The sequence below is a fragment of the Chlorocebus sabaeus genome, chromosome 22 (assembly GCF_047675955.1).
Source record: "Chlorocebus sabaeus isolate Y175 chromosome 22, mChlSab1.0.hap1, whole genome shotgun sequence".
Classification (NCBI taxonomy): Eukaryota; Metazoa; Chordata; class Mammalia; order Primates; family Cercopithecidae; genus Chlorocebus; species Chlorocebus sabaeus.
The window spans coordinates 97,301,605-97,328,634 of NC_132925.1; the positions used below are offsets into that span (position 1 = coordinate 97,301,605).

General features: G+C 45.1%; 1 protein-coding gene across 2 annotated transcripts in view; it reads left to right on the plus strand.

Annotated features, from left to right (window-relative positions):
- SEC22C (SEC22 homolog C, vesicle trafficking protein) overlaps positions 1 to 18,033 on the plus strand; it is a 34,682-nt gene extending 16,649 nt beyond the window's left edge. For both annotated transcript variants that reach the window (XM_007983796.3, XM_007983795.3), the window contains exons 3-7: positions 2,038 to 2,201; positions 4,444 to 4,623; positions 8,294 to 8,412; positions 9,972 to 10,037; positions 12,548 to 18,033. In XM_007983796.3, coding sequence (XP_007981987.1) covers positions 2,038 to 2,201; positions 4,444 to 4,623; positions 8,294 to 8,412; positions 9,972 to 10,037; positions 12,548 to 12,748 — 730 coding nt within the window. In that variant the 3' untranslated portion in view covers positions 12,749 to 18,033. The remainder of the gene's footprint in view (positions 1 to 2,037; positions 2,202 to 4,443; positions 4,624 to 8,293; positions 8,413 to 9,971; positions 10,038 to 12,547) is intronic.
- The last annotated feature ends 8,997 nt before the right edge of the window (positions 18,034 to 27,030 follow it).

Consider the following 27,030-nt stretch of genomic DNA (forward strand, 5'->3'; position numbering starts at 1 on the left):
AATCCTTCCCTAACCTCTACTACTTTCTGGCAGTCATTGGCAATCCTTGGTTTTCCTTGGCTTGTAGATGCCTTACTGCAGTCTCTGTCTCCATGGTCGCATGGTCTTCTTCCCTATGTCTCTGTGTCCAAATTTCCTTTTATATAAGGATACTAGTCATTAGATGAGGGCCCACCCTAATCCAGTATGACTTCATTTTATCTTGGTTACATCTTCAAAGACTCTATTTCTTTGAGTTAAGACATCAGTAAATCTTTTTGGGGGGACACACTCAACCCGCAACAGGGGTCCTCTTTCAAATAGAAACACATCCATCCTAGAGTGGCTAGACCGTATTGAAGGATTTCTTCCATAAGGAGGAGAGTTGTCCTTTTTTTTAGATTGGAAAAGTTTTTATGTAGGGAGTTACAGTTTCAAAAAGATGGTAGAACAACATAACCTTAAAACCCTTCTACTGAAAACACCCAGAAATGAGGGTAAATACATATCAACCATTACTTTAAATATGTAGTTAATCTTGAAAGAAAGAAATCCTAAGATGCTAGAAATGAAAGGGGGGCAGAATATTAAGGTAGTAAGTGTGTGAGCGGACACTGAGGCTCCTGGCATTTAGTCACCGTAAAATTGGGGCTTGGTTTGGGCTTACATAGGATGGAGTGTCAGAACAAGACCCTTGTGGCTGGGTGCCGTGGCTCACACCTGTAATCCCAGCACTTTGGGAGGTTGAGGCAGGCAGATTGCTTGAGCCTGGTGGTTCGAGACCAGCCTGGGAAACATGGAGAGACCCCATCTCTACAAAAACACAAAAAATTAGCCAGGTGTGATGGCGTACAACGGTAGTCCCAGCTACTTGGGAGGCTGAGGCGGGAGGATGGCTTAAGCCTGTGAGGTTGAGTTTGCAGTTTGCTGAGATTGTGCCATTGCACTCTAGCATGGATGACAGAGTGAGACCCTGTGTCAAAAAAACAAAACAAAAACTCTTGCATAAAGGAAAGTTCTTGCCAGGCCACAACCTAATGAAATGGTGATAGGTGAGGGAAATAGTTTTCCCATTGATACAGGGTAACTCAACCTCTACTTGGCTTTGTGTGGGAAGGAAAAATAAATTTCACCTAAGAAATTGAAATGTTGTTCTTGTGCCTTGAAAATATTGAAGTTGGAGTGTATACTCCTCAAAGTCTAGGAACTCCTAAGCCAAGGTTGAAACATTGGTATTGGTCCCAGAGCGATGACACTGCTGTGGTAGGCAGCCAGAGCAAATGCAGAACCACACTGGAAGAAGTGTGTCACAACTCGGGCCTCAAGGGATTCTTACAAAAAATGTCCCATAGGGATGAGCTCTCAGCAAAAAATGACAAAACACAAGAGGAGACATTCCACAGTGAGTGGGAGTCAGTAGACACACAGATAGGTGATCTAGAGCCCCCGTGCCCTGAACTTGAAATGATAGCATGACAGCCCAAAAGGGAGTAGAAAAAGAAGAAAAACTCTGTATTTATTTTATGAGACCAGAATAACCTAAATACCATAATCAGATGAAGACAGTATAAGAAAGGAAAATTATAGGCCAGTCTTATTTGCATAGACACAAAAGTCCCAATTAAAATGTTAGCAAACTAAATCCAGCAGTTGATGAATATGTAGGAACTTAGATCCAACAAGGGTTTATTTTAGGATGCCAGGATGATTTAACATTAGGAAATCTGTTGATGTAGATTAAAGAAGAAAAACGTTTTCTCAGTATATGTGGAGAAGTCTGAGGCTAATTCCCCCTAATAGAATATGCATCCCTCATGCATGAATAAATAAGTGATCACAGGCTGTCATTGACTAAGACTGCTAGACATTTTAAAGGAAGTAGGAGAAAGACAGTGTCAGGAATAGGTCAAACTGAAGAGATAATATACCTGCAACAAACAGCTACAGGACTGTTTAAAGCCAAGCAAGTGCAGAATTGAGGTAAGGTTGTGTCTGGGTGTGGGATGGGAATACATGGGGCTGTTTCCTGGTAATACAGATGTTGCCCTTTTGTTTCAGTTTTTCTTCTTTCGGGGATGTGGCCTGCATGGCTATCTGTTCCTGCCAGTGTCCAGCAACCATGGCCTTCTGCTTCCTGGAGACCCTGTGGTGGGAATTCACGGCTTCCTATGACACCACCTGCATTGGCCTAGCCTCCAGGCCATACGCTTTTCTTGAGTTTGGTTTGTAACCCTCTTTCATATTTATTGTTCTCTTCCATGGTGTTATATGTGTAGAATTTACAGTTTAGGTTTGGCTTTGATCATCAAGGAAAACCACTGGAGATGCAAAAACATGTCACTGAAGAACAGACTTGTACCATGAGATTTCATAGCAATTGAAGTGGCCCGGAAAGTGTCAAGGTTTCATACTCTGACTTTTCATCTCCACAGAGCCTGGAGGCAGGGTGGAGGAAGAGTGAAACATGTAGGTTGTAACCCACAGCTCTCTGAAGCTGGGGTCAGCAAACGATGGCCCATAGGCCAGCCGCCTGTTTTGTAAATGAAGCAGAACGCGGCCATGCTCATTCTTTCACATGTTGTGTGTGGCTGCTTTTGCCCTACGACAGTGGAGTTGAGTTGTGACAGAGACCGTGTAGCCACCATCCTAAAATATTTACTAACTGGCACTGTAAGAAATTTTTGTTGACCCCTGCCCCAGAGCATTACTACTGAAAGGGTGTTTATACCATCAGGAAGTAAGCACAGAAAGTGAGAACTGGTGTTTAGAAATTCTTACAGTAATTTGACATTCCTGTGATTATTTTTTATTGCTTTTTTTTAATCAAAATATCAGTCTGTGATGGTTTGGAAGAAAAAAACAGTTCCTTGACCCAGAAGTTTGCTCTGGAAAATGATACTTCTTTTGTAGGCTCTGCCAGAAAGGCCTTGTCAAGCCTTAGAGACTTTGGAACACAGCATGATAATCATAGTATGTGCCCTATTTTGGTCAGGTGTGCATCATTTTGAGCTCTTGGATGAAGAGGAATGGAGGTGGGAGTTGGGGGACATTCTGTGCTCTCCGTGTAAACAGCTAATGACTCTGTGATGTTCTTAAACAAAGGTGTGGCAACATTTATTATAAATGGTCAGGGGCAGAACCAGCACCTGGAAGTGTTGCCACTTAGGCTTTCTGGCTACTCCTGCCATAGCCCTCACATTCCTTCATGTGTTCACTGGCTAGTCCATCAGGAATGGGGCTAGCACCCTCTTTTGGTGTCACCCTGGTAGGCAGGCTCCAGCCTGGTAGACCAGTGATAGACTGAGGGTTCTGCCCCTGAGTCTCCCTGTGAGGTCTTAGTCAAGCTTGTGCTCTGGGCCGCACTTCTTTCTCTGAAGAGGGCTGCTAGTTCAAAATAGACCATAGCTGCGGCATCCCTGGGCTGTGAGTTGATTTGGAGCTGGGTAGACCTGTGTTCTTCTCTCCCCTCATCTCTGGATGTGCCTTCCTTCTAAAGCCATTTGCTTGATCTGATGGGAGCCCCTTCTCCAGCATCATGTTTGCTTATTGTTGAGTGGGAGTAGAATCAGTCAAAGTACACTGAAAGTAGAATTATACATGATTTTGCTTTGCCAGTATGTATGAAACTTCACTTCAAGAACTGTTCAGATTTGATAATGGATTAATCCTAACATAAATTTAAGAATTAAAATGAATACTTTCCAAATATGTAATCCTAGTTTGCACAACATGTTCATTTGTAATTTTTTTCAAACAAGCCTTTTTTTGAGTTAATCAGATCAGGAGTAACTGTCTCCATTTTTCAAGCTTAGAAATATTCTGTAAATTGCCTAGGATTGTACTGTACTATCAGAAGTGGTAAGGGGCTAAGACGCATGCCCCTTTCCCCTGACTCATTGCTGAGGTTCTGTGATGCATTATTGCCTTTTTAGTCAATCACATTTTAATTATCCTGCTTTGAAGAGATTGATCAGACAGTGTTCATATTAGCAATCATTTGACCTTTATGTTTAACTTGACACTTTTCAGAATCTGGCTGATTTATTAGCTCTCGGAAACGTGAACTTCACCTGGGTGCAATGGTTCACGCCTATTATCCCAGCACTTTGGGAGGCTGAGGCAGGAGAATCCCTTGAGCTCAGGAGTTTGAGACCAGCCTGGGCAATACAGTGAGACCTTGTCTCTACAGAAAAACAATTTAAAAATGAAAAAAATTAGCCAGGTGTGGTGGCACACATCTGTGATCTCAGCTACTTGGGAGGCTTAGGTGGGAGAATCACTTGAGCCCAGGAGGTCAAGGCTGCAGTAAGTTGTGATGGCACCACTGCACTGCACTCCAGAGTGGGTAACAATGAGACCCTATCTTCAAAAAAAGAAATGTGAACTTCATTTTGTACATATTATCTTATAATATAATATCTGTTCTGATGAAAATGTTTAACTTGTGTTGCTCTCTTTTTGCAGACAACATCATTCAGAAAGTGAAGTGGCATTTTAACTATGTAAGTTCCTCTCAGATGGAGAGCAGCTTGGAAAAAATTCAGGAGGAGCTCAAGTTGCAGCCTCCAGTGGTTCTCACTCTGGAGGACACAGATGTGGCAAATGGGGTGATGAATGGTCACACACCAATGCACTTGGAGCCTGGTAAGTGGCTTGTAGTTCCCTGATGTTGATGAAGTGATACTGTGTATTTCAAATGGACGTTGATTTTTTTTTTTCACTAGAAAGCTATTTTTTGGGGAGAAGGAGTGGTATAAAATACGCTGAGAAAAATATGGACCAATCCTGTTTCTTGGTGGCTGTTATAAAACTTTGACTACAGGCCAGGCGTGGAGGCTCATGTCCATAATCTCAACACTTTGGGAGGCCAAGTCAGGTGGATCACTTGAGTCCAGGAGTTTGAGACCAGCCTGGGCAACATGGCAAAACCCCATCTCTATCAAAAATACAAAAAATTAGCCAGAGGTGGTCGCTCGTGCCTATAGTCCCAGCTACTGCAGAGACTGAGGTGGGAGAATCACCTGAGCCCGGGAGGTTGGGGCTGCAGTGAGCTGTGATTGTGAGCCACTGCACTCTAACCTGGGTGACAGAATGAGACCCTGTCTTAAAAAAGAAAAAAATTGACTATTATGACAGTGGATTGGTTTGAGGGGAGGCTATTGTGATGCAATTCAGGAGTTGAAGAATGACTTGGCAGGTTATTTTCTTTTTTCTTTTCCTTCTTCTTCTTCTTCTTTTTTTTTTTAAATAGAGACAAGTTTTCTCCATGTTACAGCCCAGGCTGGTCTTGAACTCCTGGGCTCAAGCCATCATCCTCCTGCTTCGGCCTTTCAGAGTGCTGGGATTATAGGTGTGAGCTACCACGCTCAGCTGGCAGGTTATTTTCTTAATTAGAGTGAAGTCTACAAGTTTATTATTTTTAAATTTTATGTATTTATTTAAGTTCAAGTTGTTCTGACAGAACTACAAGTTTAAATGTTATAAAGAAGATTCTTTTTTTCTGTAAGTTACTTATTGAACTGTATAGATTTACATAATATATGTTATATATATAATATATAATATATACAATATAGATATAATATTATATATATATATAGAGAGAATCCTTGTCATATTATTTACTGAAATGTTGTAAATCTGAAACCCCCACTCTTCTTGTTGGAGGGAGGACAATGGGGATGAGAGCGTTGGGCAGAGGATTAGAGCCAGGGCTTCTAATGTTCTCACTGTCTGGCTTTCTCTGAGACCTGGGATCTCCCTCTATCCCTGTGGATTTCAGAGACCTCATCTGAAGAAAGAGGTCTTAATGAACATGATCACAGTGCCCTGACATTTCATGACTTTGTCATTAACATCATTAGCCAGTCAATGCTTAGCACATAACAAAGCATGATTTTTTGCATTCCTGTTTATATTACATACAATTAAACTAATATTTAATTAAATTGGATATTTACATTCTAAGAATTCTATAATGGCATAAGAGCTGAATCCTTTGCTAAAAGAACTGTCTACACTATAATAGTCTTAATTATTTTGTTTTTAACTGTTTTATGCTAAACTCGTTTCTTGAATTTTAAAAGTGATGTATTATGTTCATGGTTTTGACTTAACTTTGTGTTTTAGTTTAATGTGTTTCAACCAATACTTGAATTGGCTCTCATTCTGGTCAATAAGTGGTTCTAGTTTATATTGAGAATAAACTTAATTTTTGTAAAAGGAAGACTGGGTAACTGAGCTCCAAGCTTCTCACTTACTATATATGAATGCAGGCATATCTTTGTAATGTATGTTTTGTTTTTTAAACACTTAGACAAGAGGAGCAAATCCAGAAAGTGTCACCTTGCCTGTCTTTCTAGGACATTTTACTGTGATTTGATTTACCCTATTGTCCTGAGGCTAGAATCTTTACAGGTAGCATATTCTGTTCTAACAGTAACTTTTAATTGCTCAGTGGAAACTCTAACACACTAACAATAGGCATAAATTGGATTGTGGCTAGGTATTTATGTGTGTGTGAAATATAAGGGTAAGAAAGGAGTATAGCAAGAGAATGGGAGGGACACCATTTAATTGTGTGAACCAAAATCAATTTCAGTGGTTATCTTTACAGAGAAAATGAGCATTTGTTCTCATTATAGTTCTAGAAACAGCTTGTAACCTGAATAATCAATGTTTCCCTCTTTCCAGTTATTTTAGAATTTTAAAAATTGCATTTCCTGTGAATTGCTCTAGAAACGCACAGGACATCACATATTATTATTGTCAGAGAAAGAGGACAAGTTGAATGTTGAGGCATACAATAGAAATGCTTTAAACATTTGACAACCAATTACAAATAAAACCTTGGTTCTCTTTGGTAGTATAAGAAACTGTTTTATTTACTTATTTATTTAATTGTTTTTTGAGACAGGGTCTTACTCTGTTGTCCAGGCTAAAGTACCATGGTGGGATCTTGGTTTACTGCAACCTCCACCTCCAGGGCTCAAGCTATCCTCCCACCTTAGCTTCCTGAGTAGCTGGAACTACAGACATACACCACCACACCTAGCTAATTTTTGTATTTTTTTTTTTTTTAAAATAGAGATGGGGTTTCACCATGTTGCCCAGGCTGGTCTTGAACTCCTGAGTTAAAGTGATCCTCTCACCTTAGCCTCACAAAGTGCTGGGATTACAGGCATGAGCCACCATGCCTGAACTCTTTTTTTTTTTTTTTTTTTTTTTTTTTTGAGACAAGGTTGCTCTGTTGCCTAGGCTTGAGTGCAGGGGTGCAATCATGGTTTACTGCAACCTCAACCTCCGAGGCTCAGCTTCCTCCCACTTCAGCCTCCCTGGACGACAGAGTAAGACCCTGTCTCAAAAAACAATTAAATAAATAAGTAAATAAAACAGTTTCTTATACTACCAAAGAGAACGAAGGCTTTATTTGTAATTGGTTGTCAAATGTTTAAAGCATTTCTGTTATATGCCTCAACATTCAACTTGTCGTCTTTCTCTGACAATAATAATATGCGATGTCACGTGCGTTTCTAGAGCAATTCACAGCAAATGCAATTTTTAAAATCTTAAAATAACTGGAAAGAGGGAAACATTGATTATTCAGGTTACCAGCCTCCCAGGTAGCTGAGACTACAGGTATGCGTCACCATGCCTGGATAATTTTTTGTATTTTTTTTTTTTTGTAGAGACAGGGTCTCACTATGTTGCCCAGGCTGGTCTTGAACTACTGGGCTCAAGTGATCTGCCACCTGCCTCAGCCTCCCAGAGTGCTGGCATTACAGGTATGTGCCACCATGCCTGGCCCAGAAATTGTTTTAGGATTTTTCAACCTAATCCCTATTGACATTTTTGCATCAGATAATTCTTTATTATGGAGGCTGTCCTGTGCATTCACTGTAGGATGTTTAGCAGCATTCCTGGCCTGTATCCACTAGATGCCAGTAGCAGTCTGTCTCTAGTTGTGACAACCAGAAATGACTCCAGGCATTGCCAGATATCCACAGGGGGGCAGATTGCCCCTGGTTGAGAACTACTGCTTTAGATAGAAAGGAAATTAAGCACTTAAAAAACCTGTACTTGCCTGGAAAAGAGCCTTTTTCTGGAAGAAACTTTACTCAAATACCCACATCCATTCTGTCCATCATTTCTTGCCTTTTTTCCCTCTAACTTCTGCTGCTTTTACAATTAATATGTTTGTAATTCTGTGTTTAACATAGTGAACCTATCATTAGTGTAGGTCTAATTAATGTCTTTATTTTTCTTTCATATAGAAATTACTTTCACTAAACACTTGTTTTTTTTCATTGTGAAGCTCCTAATTTCCGAATGGAACCAGTGACAGCCCTGGGTATCCTCTCCCTCATTCTCAACATCATGTGTGCTGCCCTGAATCTCATTCGTGGAGTTCACCTTGCAGAACATTCTTTACAGGTAACTTTTTTTTTTTTAACAGTTTAAATTGAAGGACATATGATAGAAGAAAGTGATAGGTATACATTTTATCTATAAAATTGAGGTTTTATAATTTTTCAAAACTAATACGAATTTTATTCTAAATTTTATTCTTTGTAGTAAGTTGAATGAATATGAAAGTTGCTCTTTTATGTCTATTGTCCTAAGAGACCAGAGGGGCCTGCCAAGATATTGGTAAGAAATAGAGAATTTGCTACAAGGACATTAGACCACCCTGTGACTCTTGGGACCCCAGGAGTCACTCCAGGGACTGGATTATTTACCCAGGACAAAAGTTTCATTCTCTGATTTTAAGGTTCAGGCTATTTTTCCCCTAAGAAAAGGTTGTCCTGTAATCTGATTTATATAATGCAGATGCCACCTTCCTTGTGTCTTTATCGAAGAATTATATATCACTAGGAAGTTCCTACACTGATCTGCTCATTTCAAAGGAACTTACTATTTCGGTGCTTTTTAAAAATAGTTTTAAAATTTTGAAGTATTTTAAGAAGGTATAGTTCGGGTGTGGTGGCTCACACCCGTAATCCCAGCACTTCTGGGAGGTTGAGGTGGGTGGATCACTTGAGGTCAGGAGTTTGAGACCAGCCTGGTCAATATGGTGAAACACTATCTCTACTGAAAATACAAAATTACCTGGGCGTGTTGGTGCATGCCTGTAATCCCAGCTACTCAGGAGGCTGAGGTGGGAGAGTCGCTTGAAACCAGGAGGCAGAGGTTGCAGTGAGCCAAAATTGCATCACTGCACTCTAGCCCGGGCGACAAAAGTGAAACTCCGTCTCAAAAAAAAAAAAAAAAAAGAGAAGTTATAGAATTATTATTAGCATCAGCAAATAGATATTACTTTTAAAGATAGAGCCACCATATTCACACCCATGGATATAGTGCGTAAAGTCTGACGCATGACTGATGTTGAACCTCAGGAGACTGATGTAGACTGACCTCTTTGGAGAATGGCAGCAGGCCTATGTTATGAGTGGTAACTGGCTGTTACCACATCCTGTCTTTGATCAATGTGTGTTATGGTTTCTACTCTTATTGTTTATGATTGCTCTTAGCCAGATACTTATCAACTGTCTGCTTGTTTGTATACATTAGAATAAGTACCTGGCCAGCAAGATGGTTAAGACATAGTCCCTGCCTTGGGGGCTCTCATGGCCCAAAACCGTGTGTGATGGCAACCCTAAGGAGGCGACAGTGCCTGGAGATGGGAGGAATTAGAGAAAGCTAGGGCTTAACAGATGCTTAGGTTTCTGAGAGGTGGAGGGATTGGCGGCTCATTCCAGGTTGAAGACTTAGCACGATCACATGGGGACAGGAGGCACATGCTGTGACCAGGCTGTTGAAAACAGTCGTATGCTAACCCTGATCTGGTGCATAAACAGGAACTTGTGTCTCACCCAGCCAGGGATTTTGTACTGTCCGCCATACCAGACTGAAGGCAGAGTAAAGTGCTTTATGGTGCTGTGTTTCCTTTCATCTAAATATCCCTTTCCTTGTGTTCCTTGTATTTGTTTTAGGTTGCCCATGAGGAAATTGGAAACGTTCTGGCTTTTCTTGTTCCTTTTGTAGCCTGCATTTTCCAGGTGGGTGAAATGATATTTTGGTGAGTGGATGAAATCCATGACCTTATTTTGTTCTTCTGTTCATCTATCAGCAAGTTTCTAGATGTGATTTTTGTTCCACCAAGGTCATGGTTCAAATCATGGACAATACCAAGCCCTTAGTGGAGGACCTTAGGCCCATTCTGCCCAGTCCTCTCATTTTACAGAGGAAGAACTTTGTGCTCAGAAAGGGAAAGCCCCTTGTTCAAGGCCAAGGGGCTATTGACAGGAACAGAACGGAAACCAACAGTTTGGATTTGACTTCCCAGAAGGGAGGGATGAGATTACATGGGGACTGGATTAGGCCTGACTAGTGGGTGGCAAGATATTGCCTTATTGCCTTGTGCTTATTATTAGGACAGTCCAAGCACAGGAATGTCCTTCTATAAAACTAGCATCTGTGTACTTGTAGTTTTTAATATATAGGACTAGGCCAGGCATGGTAGCTCACACCTGTAATCCCAGTACTTTTCAAGGCCAAGGTGGGAGGATGGCTTTAGGCGTGGAGTTTGAGACCAGCCATGGCAACACAGCAAGACCCCATCTCTGAACTTTTTTGTTTGTTTGTTTGTTTTTGAGACAGAGTCTTGCACTGTCACCCAGGCTGGAGTGCAGTGGCACAATCTTGGCTCACTGCAAGCTCTGCCTCCCAGGTTCACGCCATTCTTCTGCCTCAGCCTCCTGAGTAGCTGGGACTATATAGGTGCCCACCACCACGCCCAGCTAATTCTTTTTGTACTTTTAGTAGAGACAGGGTTTCACTGTGTTAGCCAGGATGGTCTTGATCTTCTGACCATGTGATCTGCCTGCCTCGGCCTCACAAAGTGCTGGGGTTACAGGCGTGAGCCACCGTGCCTGGCCTCCGCAAAAATTTTTTAAAATATATATATACATATATAGGACTAGGTCAAAGAACTGCTGTTTTTTGTTGTTGTTATTGTTTTAATAGTAATACCTTCTGACTCAAACCTGTTCTTTAGCAACTGAAGCAAACATTAGAAAATTAACTAGAGGGTTTTGATTAGTTATTTTCAAATAAGCTGTGTACTAAGGGGTGGCATAAAGAGGCGCTTTTGAGTCCCTTATAGGCAGAGTTAATTCTAGTGAAAGCCTGGCTCTAATTCTCCTTCCTTGTCCTCCATATGGACTAGGATTTTAGCACTCTCTCTGAATACATATTTTTTTCTCCCTTTTTTTTAAAATTAAAATTTCTGTTCTTAGGACACTTTCCTTCTCTTCCACATGCATTCCAGAATGGTTTATTCTTAAGAATTACCCAGGCCAGGTGCGGTGACTCATGCCTGTAATCCTAGCACTTTGGGAGGCCAAGATATGTGGATCACTTGAGGCCAGGAGTTTAAGACCAGCCTGGGGAACATGGTGAAACCCCATCTCTATTATAATAAAAATACAAAAATCAGCCAAGTGTAGTGGTGCATACCTGTAGTCCCAGCTACTTGGGAGGCTGAGGCATGAGAATTGCTTGAACCCTGGAGGTGGAGGTTGCAGTGACTGAGATCATGCGACTGCATTCCAGCCTGGGCAACAGAGAAAAACATTGCCCAGAAATGCATAAAAGAAAAAGCATTACCTGATGGTGCAAAAAGAAATTTTCAACCCATGAAAATGCACTCATTTTTTAGAAAACAAGTCTCCAAGACCTTGGACATAGCCAGTGGCAGTTTCCTACGGCTATGTTTTAGGACTGCAGGGATTGTACAGTTCCACCACATTCCTTCAACTGTGTTCCTAGTTGGATAGCTCACTCCCTCCCTCTGTAGGTTGAACCTTTGTTGTATTGATCCATGTTCAGTGATGTCCTTTTTTAAAAACAAAACAAAACAAAAAACAAGAAAGCATTGAACCAAAATGCTGTTTCTACCTTTTGCAGAACAAGAATGGCCCCTTTTATGTGTGATAGTCATACACAAAATACCAGTCACTCTCCCTGCTGTGAGACCTTTCCCTGACTCAGAGATGCTTTGGAAGACATGATAAGGAGGGTGCCCAAGGGAAGAGTGGTACTCAATGTAGTCATGGCTCAGGAGAAACCAAAATAGTAAAAGCATGGCTTCCTCTTACCAGCTTGCTTGCCTGTCATGGCTCCCTGAAGGAAAACTTCATTGGGGGACCAGTCAGTCACGTTAGGGTCCCCTGGTCTGGCTGTCTGCAGCTTACCTGCGGCTCTTCTTTCTCTACTGCCAACAGTCTGGGCATTTCTGTCTATTTCTTGAACTTCTCTCAGATGTGCCATGCACTAATTCTTCTTGTGACATCTATTTCACTTTCCTTTAATCTTCCAAATCCTCACTTTTATCCAATAATTAACAGCAGCCTAACCATTGGTTCCCACTTTACTGTAATGAATTCAGTTTAATCAGCTAATGTGAGGGAAATGACACTCTTCATGGAAGCTGTGGGAGGTGAATTTTGCATATGATCTAGTAGCCATTTTATCTCTGATTGGAATTCCTCTTCTGGTCTCATTTCAGTGTTATTTGTACCTGTTCTACAGTCCAGCCAGGACTATGAAGGTGGTGCTGATGCTGCTCTTTATTTGCCTGGGCAACATGTACCTGCACGGGCTGAGGAACCTCTGGCAAATCCTTTTCCACATAGGAGTGGCTTTTCTGTCTTCATATCAGATACTAACAAGGCAGCTTCAGGAGAAGCAGTCTGACTATGGAGTATGAGGATGACACTGTGATGAATGGATTCTTTGATTTTCTTTTGAGGATCAGTCTATGTTTCTCTTTCTGCTTCTCTACTTTACACTCCAGTTTCCATCCTTTTCAGCCAACTGGCCTGAAAAACCAGGAATTGGGGATGTTAAACAGTTGCAGTGGAAGTCATGAAGTTGCTTGATACCCAGCCTTGGTTCTGTGCCGAGCATTACTGCAGGATCTCCAGTTCAGCATGTTTACTTAGGACAGCTGGATCTGGGGGCTCATCCAGAAAGAGCTTTATTGGGAGACAGAAAGGAAATATGTTGGTCTTTTAAGTTCAATGATACAGTAAACCACTTGATTCAATAACACTGGTTTTAGTAATTGGCAGTTGTCTCCAAGGAACCACTTTAAAATCCAAATCAGCTTTCAGTCTAAATATAACTTGGTTCGTTTTTTTTTTTTTTTTTTTTTTTTTTTCCAGTGGGTCAGTATAGGATGAATTAAAAACCTAAAAATATGGTTCTTAAATATAAGCTAGATAAATTTTGTTTACATTTTTTCAATATCTTAAGTTCGAAATACCTTTGGAATATTTAAATATATTTTGGATATAAATTGGACTTCATTTAGGGTGAGGGCAGACTTAAGCTGAGAAAATGGTTAAGAAATCTGAGTTAATTTATATGTAACCTTTTATGGTGGTGGCACTGTGTGGGTACAGAAATGTTTTATTTATTTGCAGGGTATATCTGAATATTTTAAAAATTAATTGAATAACTGGTACTACTAGATGGTAAGTTTATCAGCATGAGCAGAAATGAGAATTTCAGGATTACTTACAATTGACCACAACCTGGAGTAGGTAAATGAACATGGATTCAGTGGCACCTTACAGATCCACTTGGGAGAGGCTGCTGTCATCAGCCTTTTCAGTAGAGCTGAGTGCCTGTTGTTTTAATGATGATGACTACTGTACCCTGTGTACCTGTTTGCAGAGCACCTCCGAAATTAATTCCTCCTCTGTACCTTTCCCAGTCATCTTAATTAGCTTGAGGGCCTAATTTTTTATGAATAAGAGTTAAGTAGCTGTTAACTTTTTAAAGCTTGATAGAGATATAATTAACACATACTCTGGAAAGTTACTGTCTTTCATTGTCAAAAAATTGCTTGATCACAGTTTTCCAGAATATGGTTCTGGATAAGATCCCTTAGGTCTCCCAAAATTTCAGGCTGGCTTGTTTAGTACCTCTCAGGAGGCCGTTTTGGGAGTTTGTTCTTTGGATTGTTCTTGGTAGAAGTCTGGAATCTGAATAGTTCAACCACAGTTGCATGGAACGCTTTGAGTGTTCAACTGCATTATGTGGTCTTGATAAATTTTTAAAAATCCTCTTTTGATAGTTTTTAAAAGTGGAAAACCATTACAAGAGTTGAGTAGATAGGGAATGTAAGAATGTAGTTTTAGAAAATTCAATTATATTTGGTTATCATTGGTATTATATTGTTACTGAGCTACCTTATTATCATTTTAAGAAAGATAAGTTTATATACTGGGAACTTTGTTGGGAAAATGTTGCCATAGTAACTTTATTTTTTATAATAGAATTTTCTATTTTTGACCAAACATAAAATATCTGGATATGGGCCAGGCATGATGGCTCACACCTGTATTCCCAGCACTTTGGAAAGCCAAAGCAGGAGAATCAGTTGAGGCCAGTAGTTTGAGACCAGCCTGGACAACATAGTAAGATTCATCTCTACAAAAAAAAAAAAAAAAATTGCAAGATGTGATGGCACATGCCTGTAATCCCAGCAGTTTGGGAGGCTGAGGCAGGAGGATCCCTTGAGTCCAGGAGTTTGAGGCTTCAGTGAGCTATAATCACACCATTGCACCCCAGCCTGCATGACAGAGTGAAACCCTCTCTCTAAAAAATCTGAATATGAAAATTACATTGGCAACATACTCAGACATAAACTCCAGAGTTGTCTCTCCACTGATTTCACATCTGCATAATTTTCTGCATACCCAGCAGGTGAATTTTCAGTTTTTCTGGGAGACAATTTTGAAGAGATGGTGAAATAGAGTGGGAAGTTAAGGAGGGGAGGTAAATTGTTTTAAATGAGAAGAACAAAAACGTTTTAAAAGTCAATAAGAACACTTTGGGAGGCCGAGGCAGGCGGATCACAAGGTCAAGAGATTGAGACCATCCTGGCCAACATGGTGAAACCCCAGTCTCTACTAAAAATACAAAAATTAGCTAGGCACGGTGATGTGCACCTGTAGCCCCAGCTACTCAGGAGGCTGAGGCAGGAGAATCTCTTGAACCCAGGAGGTGGAGGTTGCAGTGAGCCAAGATCGAGCCACTGCACTCCAGCCTGGCGACAAAGCAAGACTCCGTCTCAAAAAAAAAAAGTCGGTGAGAACAGCTTAAAATTGGACTATTTTCTTTTTAAGCCTGTGTGGCATTGGGTTGCTGTGTAGACCTGTACCCCGGGTGCTTTGGGCCTCTGAGCCTATGATCCATATTCAGTAGGCAGTAAAGAAACGGTCCTTGAAGATGAGTCCTTCCTGGTAATGCTTCCTGACCACCAAAGCACTACCAAAGATGTTACCCACACCAGGTTGAATGTGTGGATATCAGTTAACATCCACATGAGGTGAGATTGACTTTTGCAAACAAAAGGGAAAAGATGCAGTAGAAAAACGGTACAAGTAGTGACCACAAAAACATTGTTTGACTGAAATCCAGCTAGCTAAAAGAATCCTCAGCTCACTGAAGGAAGAGACTGATAATAGGAAAGAAGTTCTGGTGATTTCATCCAAGGGAAATCCCCAGGCTTAGGTTTGACTTGGTTTAGGGTTGGAGGTTTATAGCCTCGTGTGATCCTTGATACCAGCAAACTGGTTCCAAATACCAGGAGTTATCCTCACTCCACCATGGACTCACTGTTGTTGTAGCACTTTTGTTTTCCCAGTAGTTAAATGCTACCTGTGCAGCTGATCTTACTGGGCTAGATCTGGGAATAGATGAAATAATGTTGAAAACAAAACTTTAGAGGTGCCTTCTGGTATCAGATGCTGCAAGGCCTTGAGCATCAGAGTGTATTAAGTCCCATCTACTGTATCAGGGCCAGAGTGTGGCTCAGTGCTCTTAGGAAGGGTTTCTCAACCAAGGGGCCAGAGCCCAAAAGGTTTCCCCTTCCCTAATATCCTAATGAAGGAAACATGTAAATCTGTTTTCCCCTGTTAGGCTAGCCTTATTGTGATGGGGACTGTACCTGGCTTTCCTTTTCCTGGGTGGAGACAGCTGGTATTCAGGTGGCATTCCCTCTCAGTACCAGAGGTCCCACTGCCTGCAGCTGGAGGCATGTGACCATAAGCTCCTGGTTTTGCTTTTTGGGCTTGCATCCCTCTTTTCTGTGAACTCGAGAATGCTGGAATTAAAACATGTAAGCATTTTGATTAAATGAGCTTGAGCTCCTCTGTTCTTTTCTGGGTGCTCTTGTTCTCCAACTCTCCTGCCTCTTTCTACCTCTGCCCTATACACTCCAGCTCTGGAGACAGAGGCTGAAACGAGTCTCTGGAGGGATGAGAAAACCACCTTTAATTGTAATGAATGGGGTGGGTAGACGAGCTTCAGAGTGGGAGCAGATTGCACTGAGGTTCCACTCTCCCACCCATGCCTGGGAGTCAAGTCTTGGAGAGGAGTAACACTCTAGGTAGTCAGCGCAGCTCAGAGTCAAAGACAACAGCCAGCAGGCCAGCAGCAAGGCTGGCTGTGTGAGGCACAGGAAGCAGGGCATAGATAGGGAGCAGAGCTAGGGGTTCTCTCTTTGCTGGAAGATAGCAGCTGCCCCTTGGCATATGGGGATTGCACACTGCACCTTGCAGCCAGGGCTGCCATTTGCTGTTCTGTGAAGGAGTTGGCCACTCATCGTAACATGCAGGACAATGGCCTTCTGAGAACCTACTGCCTGCTTGCACAGTACAGCACAAGTGAGGACAGACACGGGTGGGAGCATTTGTGGTGATCAGATGTGCCTGGCAAGCCCCTGTTCAGACATTGCTCATGTTCCAAATGGTTTTGTGTAGAATGTTGCACAAGTCTGGGGACGCTCTACCTGTGCACTGTGAGTGTTAATGATGGTGGAGAAAGTGAGTGTAGTTGTGCCCTTGAGAGAGAAGGTGAGGGAAAGAGTGCACCAGTTAGCTAACCATCAGCTTGCTAGGCTCTTCACTGAGTCCTGTCACAGTGCACAAATCATTGCCCATCAGGCCTCAGTTTCCTCATCTGGTAAATGGTGATAACATCAGTCTGCTCCCCCAGGGTGCTGTTATGAGGGTCAAAAGTGGTAGTGGAGGGGAATACTGGGTGAATCCATCATGTGTGGGAGGAGAAAGGCTTTACATTCACCTGGTACATGAAGGTTTTTCTGCTTCAGGCAGCACAGCACAGCCGTTTCTTCTGGCCTTTACAAAAAGACATTTTGTTATACTACAGTGTAAACAACCTCAATTTTTCACTCCAAATGGTAGCAGCCCCTTTTCTTCCCACCCTGGACCTGCCTTTCACTCCCTGGACACAGAGCGCATGGTACCATTGGTGTTTGGTTTATTCCAGGATCCAGGGAGCTGGTTCTGCTGGTTGGACCAAACCTCATGAGCCAGCCACCCCTGACCCAAATGAGGAGAGCTCTGACTCTCCCATCTGGGAGCAGTGATGTCAAACTTCTGTTGCTGGGGAAATCTCATCAGCAGGGAACCTGTGGAAAAGGGCTTGTCAGTAAAATCTGGGAATGGCTGGATATGGAAACATCTGCCCATGTGTGCTGATGGCAGAGCTGTTGCCCACAAGCGCCTTTTGTTTAGGGTAAAATTAGCAAACCCATTCTGTTCCTCCGATCCATGCTTGGTACATATAACCTTCTTTAACCCTTACATTTATATGATTCTGGGGTTGCTTCAGAAGTATTATTTCATGAATCATTTGTATGATTTGATCCCCCAGGATTCTATTTTGTTTAATGGGCTTTTCTATTAAGAGCATAAAATACTAGGCTGATTTAGTCAGGGCAAAACCATTTACATATTCATTTTAAATACTTGCTGTTCATGTTACACAAGCTTCTTATGGTTTTCTTGTAACAATAAATATTTTGAGTAAATAATGGGTACATTTTAACAAACTCATAGTAGTACAACCTAAACTTGTATGAAAGTATGTAAAAATGTTGTATAGCCATTTATATCCTATGTGTACATAAATGAGGTGGCTTCAGAAATGGCAGAATAAATCTAAAGTGTTTATTAACATGTGTCTTTGCACTTGTGTGAAAAATTCTGAGTTATGGATCCTTTCCTAGACAGTGTGATGTGGGCCTGACGTAATGGGAGGGGGTTGCTGAGAGAAGTGAAAGTCAGGTGCTCTTGTCCGGTGAGGCCTAGACAGGGGCAAGGGCTCAAATAGTCTTTAGCACTAATTCCCAACCAAAATAGCAGTCACAACAATGCCCTGGGGGCTGGGAGGCCTCCCCACTTCGCAGGCTCTGCCCTTGTCCTGCTGTGTGCAGCAGGCACTTTCCCTGCTCTGTGTTTTGGGCTCTTGTCTACTGTGAAGGTGAAGTTTCATCTCCCAGGACCACCCTGACCACCGAATGGCCACCAGGGGGCACAGCTGCTGGCCACCTCCTCAGGTTTCCAGACAAGGGAAGGTGGCCTTTTGCAAAGGCCGTTCCTATAGCAGCTAATAAAATTCCCAGAAAGGAAGCAAATGCACTATCCTCTCCTGACCATCCTCTAGACACATTGGGGAATTCACTCTCCAAGAGTCTCTGCACCATCTGTCCTGAGTCAGAATCTTTTGGAGGAAGGCAGTGACTGCCAAAATAAACATCTGAGTTATTGGGTGCTGGGATTTGGAAGTTGGTAGTTTTCAGACACCATCTGCTTCAACCACGTTTTTGCTCAGGTTGCGAAGCTGAGGCTTGTTCTAGGGAGCCAGTGACAGTAAAGTTCGGGGCTCTGTTTCCACTGAGCAGGAAACAAGTGTCTCTCCCCCACTTGGCAGTACCCACAAAGACTAGAAGGAGATTCTGGCCCATGAAAGTGTTCCTTCTATGCCAGGGGGGCTGGATGAGAAGTTCTGGCTGGTGAGTTGCCTTCTTTTTTCTTGGGGCCTACCCCTTGAAGGGTGCCAGGTAGCAGAAGTGCTACCTGACAGCTGCCAAGCATCTTTGGGCAGTGCTGGTAGAGGAGAGTCTCTAAGGAGCCCACTTGGCTCTGCTGAGTCAGCACAAAGATGTTGCTGGGATCAAATGTGGTCGGCAAATTCTGTGGAATACATTGAAGAACTTGAAGATTATCTTTGTGGCTTGTGGTGGAAAAGGACTTCTTAAGTCAAATGTGGACAGCAAAATCTATGGAATACGTTGAAGAACTTGAAGATTATCTTTGTGGCTTGTGGTGGAAAAGGACTGCCTTAAGGCAAAAATGATTGATGAATTTGACTATACACAAATAAGGATTTCATGGGCAAAGTTAAAAGAATGGGAGGAGATATTTATGATGCCAGAAACCACTAAGGGATTAATAACACAGAAGAAATTCCTGTAAATCAGCAAGAAAGAGCAATCCCAATAGAAAATGTGCAGACAATTAACAGAAGATAAAACCTAAAAAGCTAATAAGCATATGAAGAGATTTTAAATCATTAATACACATTGAAACAGTAATAAGACATCACCTCACACCTATGAGGTTGGCAAATCTTGCAGAGCTGGATGGCATCGAGTGCAGGAGGGAGTTTGGAGACGTAGGACTTCGTGTGAGGTGGCAGTGAGTAGAGAGGCACGGCTGATATGCAGAGCCATGCCACTGTTAACAGCTGAATTCTGTTCCCCCGAAATTCACATGTTGAAGTCCCAACCCATGAGAAAATAAATGTTTGCTTAAACCACCCGGACTGTGGTACTTTGTTAGGGCAGCCTTAACAAACTAATACAGCCTACTTACCCAAGTTCAGAGTGCACACCTTGTGAAGTGGAAATTTGACTTCTGGTTATTTGTCCCAGGAAAATTCTTATACAGATCCTTAAGGAGACACATTCATTGAAGACTTACTGGTGTTGGTGGAAAGCAATCTATGTATCCATCATGGAAAGAAAGTATGCAGGCATACCACGGAGCATCATGATGCAGGCAGATGTACCAGATTTAGATGCAACGTCACGTGGATGAATCCTGAAAACTTAGAGCTGAGTGAAAAATGACTGTTATATAAGAAATATATGCATACAAGACGATAAAATATTTTGTGAGGATACATACAAAAAGATACATGTTAAATACACTTGAATGGCTTCTTACAAGGGACCAGGAGCTTGGGAGTTAGGTATAGGGATAATAAGGGATTGTTTTAAAAAGAGGGTTGCTTGAGTCAGCAGTCAGTTCTGAGAGCTCTGGGAGAATGGGGTGGGCCTGCATGCCCCCTGGGAGATCTTGTCCTGGCCGTGCCCAGCCCTGCAGTTGACATGACGAGGTTGAGAAGGCTGACCTTTGGGGGCTCTAAAGCCCCATATGCTGCCAGAGTGTTTGAGCCTCCAGGGCTGCAGTGGTGGGGGGGTGGCGGCGGGGAAACTGAAGCCTGGGGTTATATTGGTCTGAGAGGGCTCTGGAAGCCATGAGGAGCTTGGAGCAGAGAGGAGAGACTCCAGAGGGGAAAGTGGGCAGGGGGAGCTGGCTCTGACCGCCAAGCCGCTAGGGACTCTCCTCCCCATATTTGAGCCGTCTGACCAGCAGTTTCCTGGCCAAGACTTTCCCATATGAGGCATTCAGCTGAAGGGCTCTCATGAGGACAAGGAACACAGCTGCAGGGGGACAGAGGTGCCCTCAAGGCAATTTCTTCCTCCTACCCCAGAAATAGCCTGTTCTGGCCACAGAGCCCAGAGTGTGGGCCTGGGGAAGTGAAGCCAGAGGCGGGTGGGGGTGGGAGGAATAAAGGTGACCAGGACCACCACTGCCCTGGGGGTTATTCCGGGCGCATTTCCTGAGGCCCCAGGGATCAGAGCAAGGGCCAGGGCAAGGAACACAGGGCCAGCATTGGAATGAACTTTCTCACAGAGCTGTCCAGCAGGGGCTGGAGAGGCAACGAGCTCTCCACTGTGAGGTGTGCGGCAGAAATGAGATGTGTCTGATGGAACCTTGGAACATGCTGTCCCCATCTCACAGACATCGTCTCATCCAGAATGCTGGCGTCCGAGGGGACATTTGCCTATCTCCCGGAGTGCCTCCTGTTGTGTCCATCCTACAGGGCGAGTCAGACGCCAGTTGCAGGAAACAGCCTGTGCCAGCTCCCGTTTGAAGAGTAAATATTAGTCTTTTCAAGAGCTGCTTGTTCTGTGTCACTTGGCACCGAGGACATTGAACTGGGGGCGGGGTGGGGGGGATCTCCACATCCAGATGGAGTCTGTGGGCCTGGGTCACTGCTGCAATGAGGGACGTAAGAAACAAGCCTCACCATGTCCAACCAGGCATCCTCTACTTACTGCTTGGCCAGCCCTTGAGCCCCTGCCTAGGGGAGTTCAGACCCTGCTGAGGCCCCAGGCCGCCTGGCTCTCTTCAGCTACTGTCCAGGCTGCTTCTGCAGAGGCAGGGAACTGGATGTTTCGACCTGTACTGCAAGATCTCCGAGCCCCAGCTCTGATGCATATGGTTTAAATTCCTCTGATCATCAGGGAGGGGAATGGCCTGCTCTTGCCCCACTGTAAGCCTCTCTGGCCACCTCAACTAACAGAGCACCCCCTCACTCTAACCCTCATCCTGCCTTCTTTTTCTGTAACTTTTCTCATTTACTATCTGTCTCCACCATTAGAAGGTCAGTTCCATGAGGGCAAGGGCTCTGCCATGTTCACCACTGCATCCTTGGTGTCTAGAACTGTGCACACAGTAATTATTTGCTGAATGAAAATATGATGGTAATATTTTGAAAACATTAAACAGATACCATTCTCATTACCTGGCCCCTGAGATTATATCCCTCTGAAGCCCTCCACCATTATGACCTGGGGAAAGGTGGATGAGGGGTATATCATCTCTGCAAGGAGGAAGTGAGGATGGAAGGAAGGGAGGAAAGCCCCCCTGGTCTCATTACCTAGGAAATATTGAGGGGACACATTGTAACCTGAAAACAGAGGGTGTGTGTGTCCCACTCTGTGTTAGGAAGTCAGTCCTCCAAGCAACCTGTACCCCTTAAGTGGCCCTCCTAGATAAAATGGTGGAGCTACAGATTTAACGCCAAGTAGATCTGAGTGAACACCACCAAGCTACCCTCAGCTCCCAGAGGCCTGGAAGGGACCCAGAAGTTCCTGCACGCTCCCTGGGGCATGAGGAAGCTGGAGGAGTTGGAACTGGTGGGTCTGTCATGGTGCTACCATGGTGAATGGTGAAGTGAGTCTGCCACAGAGGCCATGGAGCGGGGAAGCTCACATCCAAGGCTGGATGATGGCATGGCTGAGCCTGGAGGGGTGTGAGGGGCCAGAGTGAGCCTCAGTGGGGCTAAGTCAGCTGGAGTAGACCCTGGGGCTGCAGCCAAGAGAGCAGCTATGAGTACCCCAGCCAAAGACCTTAGCAGCGGGGCCAGTGAGTGTCCACGCAGACCTTAGTGCACAAGGACCTTTGCGTGGGGCTCCTCTTCTCTGCCCCAGGAGGCCACCTGTGTTGGGTCCTCTGCTTCATTCCCTATTGGCCACCTTGGCCAGCTTCCTGGCGGAGGCGGGGGATCTGACAGCTCCTCACCCCATCTCTACCACATAGCTGGCCCTTTCTGCCCCGGATCTCCTCTGATTATGTGATGGGATGCCTGCAGGAACCTGCTTCTTGTTCATGCCTGTCAAGCCTGGAAGAGTGAGGGATTGACGTGGGCAAACCTTGAGCAACAGATACTGGGAGCCAGTGGTTAATGCTTTCCTTCTCTGTCCCTCAGGAGGACAATTTTGGGCATGTTCTGCCAGCCTTGCAGAGGGTCCCAGTGAATTGAGTCCTGTTGCCCCAGTAGTGGTCAGCGCTCACCTTTTTCGTGAGACAGGGTCTTGGTCTGTCACCAGACTGGGGTGCGGTGGCATAATCATGGTTTCCTACAGCCTCAACTTCCTGGGGTCAAGTGTTCCTCTCACTTCAGCCTCCCAAGTAGCTAGGACTACAGGCGTGCACCACCACACCCGGCTCATTTTTTATTTTTTAATGTTTTTGCAGAGATGGGGTCTCACCATGTTGCCCGGGCTGGTAACTCGCCTCTATATTGGCTTTCCTCATTTCCCTGTTTCACTTTTCTGTTTCCTGGTCACAGGCCCTTGTCTCAGGCTCTGCTTTCTGGGGACTTGGGCTACAATGACACCTAAGCTGCTGTGCTAGAAATTATCTGTGGCACTCAGCCTCTTCTCTAGCCCCTTCCATGTTCCCCTGCTTTGTTGGGGTTGGAAGGCTCAAGGCTCCCTTTCCAGAATTCCCTCACTGCTAGGAATTTGATGCAACTTAGGCTCTGCCAGAGGGAAGCACCACCAAGACAGTTGGGAAGCAGAGAGAAGTAAAGGCCATGTTTCCTGCAGCGTGGTGGTTGATGGGTGGGATACGGCAGACCTGAGTTTTCTACAGCAACAGGGCACTATGTTCCTTCTGCTTTCTTGTCACTAGCTTTAATGGATGTGCAACTGAGATATTGGCAGTAATGTTCGGCAAGGCGGCAGCTGCAATGGTGTGACCATGGATAGATGTGCACCCAAACTTCCAGCCCTCCAAGCCTTCCTATATTTAATTCCCTACACTCAATCTCTTTCTGTACAAAACACGTGGAATGTTTTCTGTCTCTTACACTGAAGCATGACTGATTTGGATCTTTCACCTCCCCCATATACTGCACCACCAGGCTCAGGTGGAGGAATATGAAAGATCACACATTTATCCCAAGAAACATCCAAAAAGAAACTGAGAATCAGACTCTGTTGGTTACTGGTTACCTATTCAGTAGCCATCCCCATTTATTTCTCAGCAGATCAGCTTCCCTTATAGAACCCTCACCAATCTTTGCAGCTGTGGTTTGGGTGTGTGACCTAATCCTGGCCTGAAGAGAGTGTGCGAAAGGTGGGTCCTGGGGTAGATGACCGTCCCTGATAAGAGGAGACATATAGAGGAAATTCTCCTCTCTGCCGGTGGATGGGGTTCTTTGGGAACATGATGCTTGGGCAGCGACAGCCATCGGGCAGGCATGAGGGGATAAGTCTGAGGATGAAAGTCCACATACTGAGATGGAAGAGTGGACAGACAGAAAATACCTAGATCTGCGGTGACATTGCTGAGCCACTGAATTTGCTCTGGAGCTGCCTCCTTCTAGTAGACATCACCCTGACAGGATCCTTTCCCTCTGGGCCACATAAAGACCAGTCTGGAGCTCTCCAGAGTTTCTTCCATGCTGACATCCTGGGACACGGGGATGCTGGGAACCCGGGAGCTGGGCTGGGATTAGAGTGAGGCAAGCAAGGTACTTGCTTCAGGTGCAAAATTGAAAGGGGTGGCAAAAAAAGCTCAGTGATCGAGATAATATTTTAATCTAGTATTTTTAAAATATCAAAATTAATGCAAAACATAATAATGAGCAAAATATCAAGATTTTAAACAAAGAGTCAGTGTCACTGATTAGGCCTGCTCTTCATGTGTTTCCACACAGGGCACCCCTAACGGTCTCAGCTATGATGATGTGTGTAATGGAAGAGTCAGGGCTCTGGGGTTTAGAGAACCGGGTTCAAGGCCAGGCTCTATCAGTGACTTTCCTGGTGACTCAAGCATGTCCTTTCCCTTCTGTGGCCTTTGGTTACCCCATCTGTCCTGTGTAGAGGCTGGGGCATTGCCAGGGTGGCCTTCTGACCTGTCTTCCTCATCCCCATAGCCTGCTGGGGTTACTGTCCCTCTTCCTAGGAGGCTGTGTCTCCAGGGTCACTGGCTCCTGCCTATTAATATCTTGGCCATCCCTGGCCTGATTGGGGTGTTTAATGACTGCCAGCTGTGGCTCTGGCCCCCTCCCCCGGGAGAGATAAGAGCAGTTCCTGTTCCCACATTGGGGGAGGCTGGATCATTGTTCATTAAAATAGGCCCTGGGCGAGCGGTGAGAATGGAGAGGCTGATTCTGACTCTTCACCCCACCCCTGCCAGCAGAGCAGATGGGGGTCCCTGGATATACACTCGCCCCACACCCCCTCCCCAAGGGGGCTGCCCTGTGTCCCCACCTGCCACCCGAGCTTTGTTTCACTTTAGGTCCTGATTCCAGTAGCCTTGGAGCTTCTTCCCAGATGTACTGCAGCCATTACATTCAGCATGTCCCAAACCAGGTCACCATTTCCCCAGCCCTCCTCCTCCTCACCTGGATGGGGAACTGACAGCTTTTCTCAGCTTGCCCCTTGGGCTCTTCTCAGTAGCCAGAGTGGCCTGCCCCAAACCCGCCATCATCCCCTCGGCCTCACTTAGGAAGCCTCCACTGTGCTCCTGCTGGAAAGGACCCCTATGCCTGCCCTCTAGGATTCAGGTATCCCTGGTACCCATCATGTTCCCTTGGGACCCAGAGACCCGTACCTAGCCCTCAGAGACCACCTTGATGTTGCCTCACCTGAGACACTGTCCCCTATCCATGCTGCTGGCAAACTGGCCACCCTCCTTGGGCAGCCTGTGCCCTGGAGTGGCAGGAATCACCCAGATGGTGGCCTCTGCTGTGGAGGGGATGGTGGCTCTCTGCATGGAGATGGTGGGGTGCTCCTTGTCCTTGTCTTTCCAGGAGGTACCCACATGAGTCAACTGGGCTTTGCCCTCAGGAACTGGGCTTAGGGCTCAGTTAGTGGCTAGGGTCCAGCCTGTGGCCAGTCAGAGGCTGGGCTCTACCGGGGCTTACGGCTGGGTCTGCGGCAGGGTTTGTGTGCAGCAGAGGTCAGTGGCCTGGGTCTAAGGGCCAGGCCCTGGGACACCTTAATTTCAGACTAAAGCTTGAGAATCAGTCCTGTGGCCTCACCACCTCACTGCCTCCTCCCTCTTGTATCTCACTCTGCGTGGCGCTCAGGAGAGAGGCCCTCCCTCTGGGTCACCTGGCCTCCTAGGAATGGGCCTCCACCCAGGTGTTTGGGCACTGAGCCTAACCTCAGTGAAGTCCTTAAAGCATCCACCAGGGGGCGAAAGAGATGAGTTGGCCTGGCCCGACAGGTACCTGGCAAGGGACCTGGGAGCGGGCGGGGCAGGGTAAGAAGCATGGGACCAGGAAAAGTCCTGCTTGTGGTCAATCCCATTACTCCACGGCTGTTCCGGCCTGGGAGACTATTTCGGCTTCTCACCATCCGTAAGTGCTCATCACTAAGCTTTGCCCTTCCCAATAGCCTCTCTGAGCAGGGCCCCACCTATGTCCTCCCTTTTGTTGCCCACATCTTGGCTCTCTGCTTCATTCACTCTCCATCTTCTTGGCTGACAACTGGTCCCCTACCCAGGCTGTCTGCCTTACCCCAAAGCCATGACACACGAATACGGGGGATATCAGGGACTGTGGTGGGTGGGGCAGGTACAGTGTGGTGTGGGGGCCCCTCTCAGCCTTCACACAGCCCAGGCAGTCTATAGGGTCCTAACCTGGAAGGCAAGGTGCTGCCCTTTCCTCTGCATTTCTGTCCTCCCTCTCCCTTCTCCTTTCTTCTACTGGCCTGAGCTCATCTCTCAAGGAGTCCTGCCAGGTCTCTGACCTTGTTTTCTGCACAGCCTCCATCCTCTGTGTATGCCTCAGCCCCCAACTGCTTGGGGCTCCTCCTACCAGCTGCTGTCCTCCCTCTGAGCCCAGGGAGGCAGAGTGGGTGGCAGAAGGCTGTGGGCAGCCCCTCCTTATTAGCCACCTGTGCCTTAGCCAGGGGCTAAGCAAAGTCATCTAGAACCCTCCCTATTGTGCAGGTGGATTGAGAGATTCATACTCAGGAAACGTGCCCATGATCTCTGAGAAAGTGTGAAGCAGAATTGGGATTAAATGACAAGGGCTGGGTCTTCTGGACCTTATTGAGAAGTATGGGGTGGACAAGGTCTCTGGAAGCAGTTTAGAGAGAGAGACATGCCCCAGTTGGGTGAAGGGAACATGGACAGGTTGTCCCCTATCTCTCAACTCCTATGCCTTGGAGTGGCGGGAATGCAAGATGCTCAGGGTCAGTAGGCTGGGTGCAGTGGCTCACACCTGTAATTCCAGCACTTTGGGAGGCTGAGGTGGGCAGATCACCTGAGGTCCGGAGTTCGAGACCAGCCTGGCCAA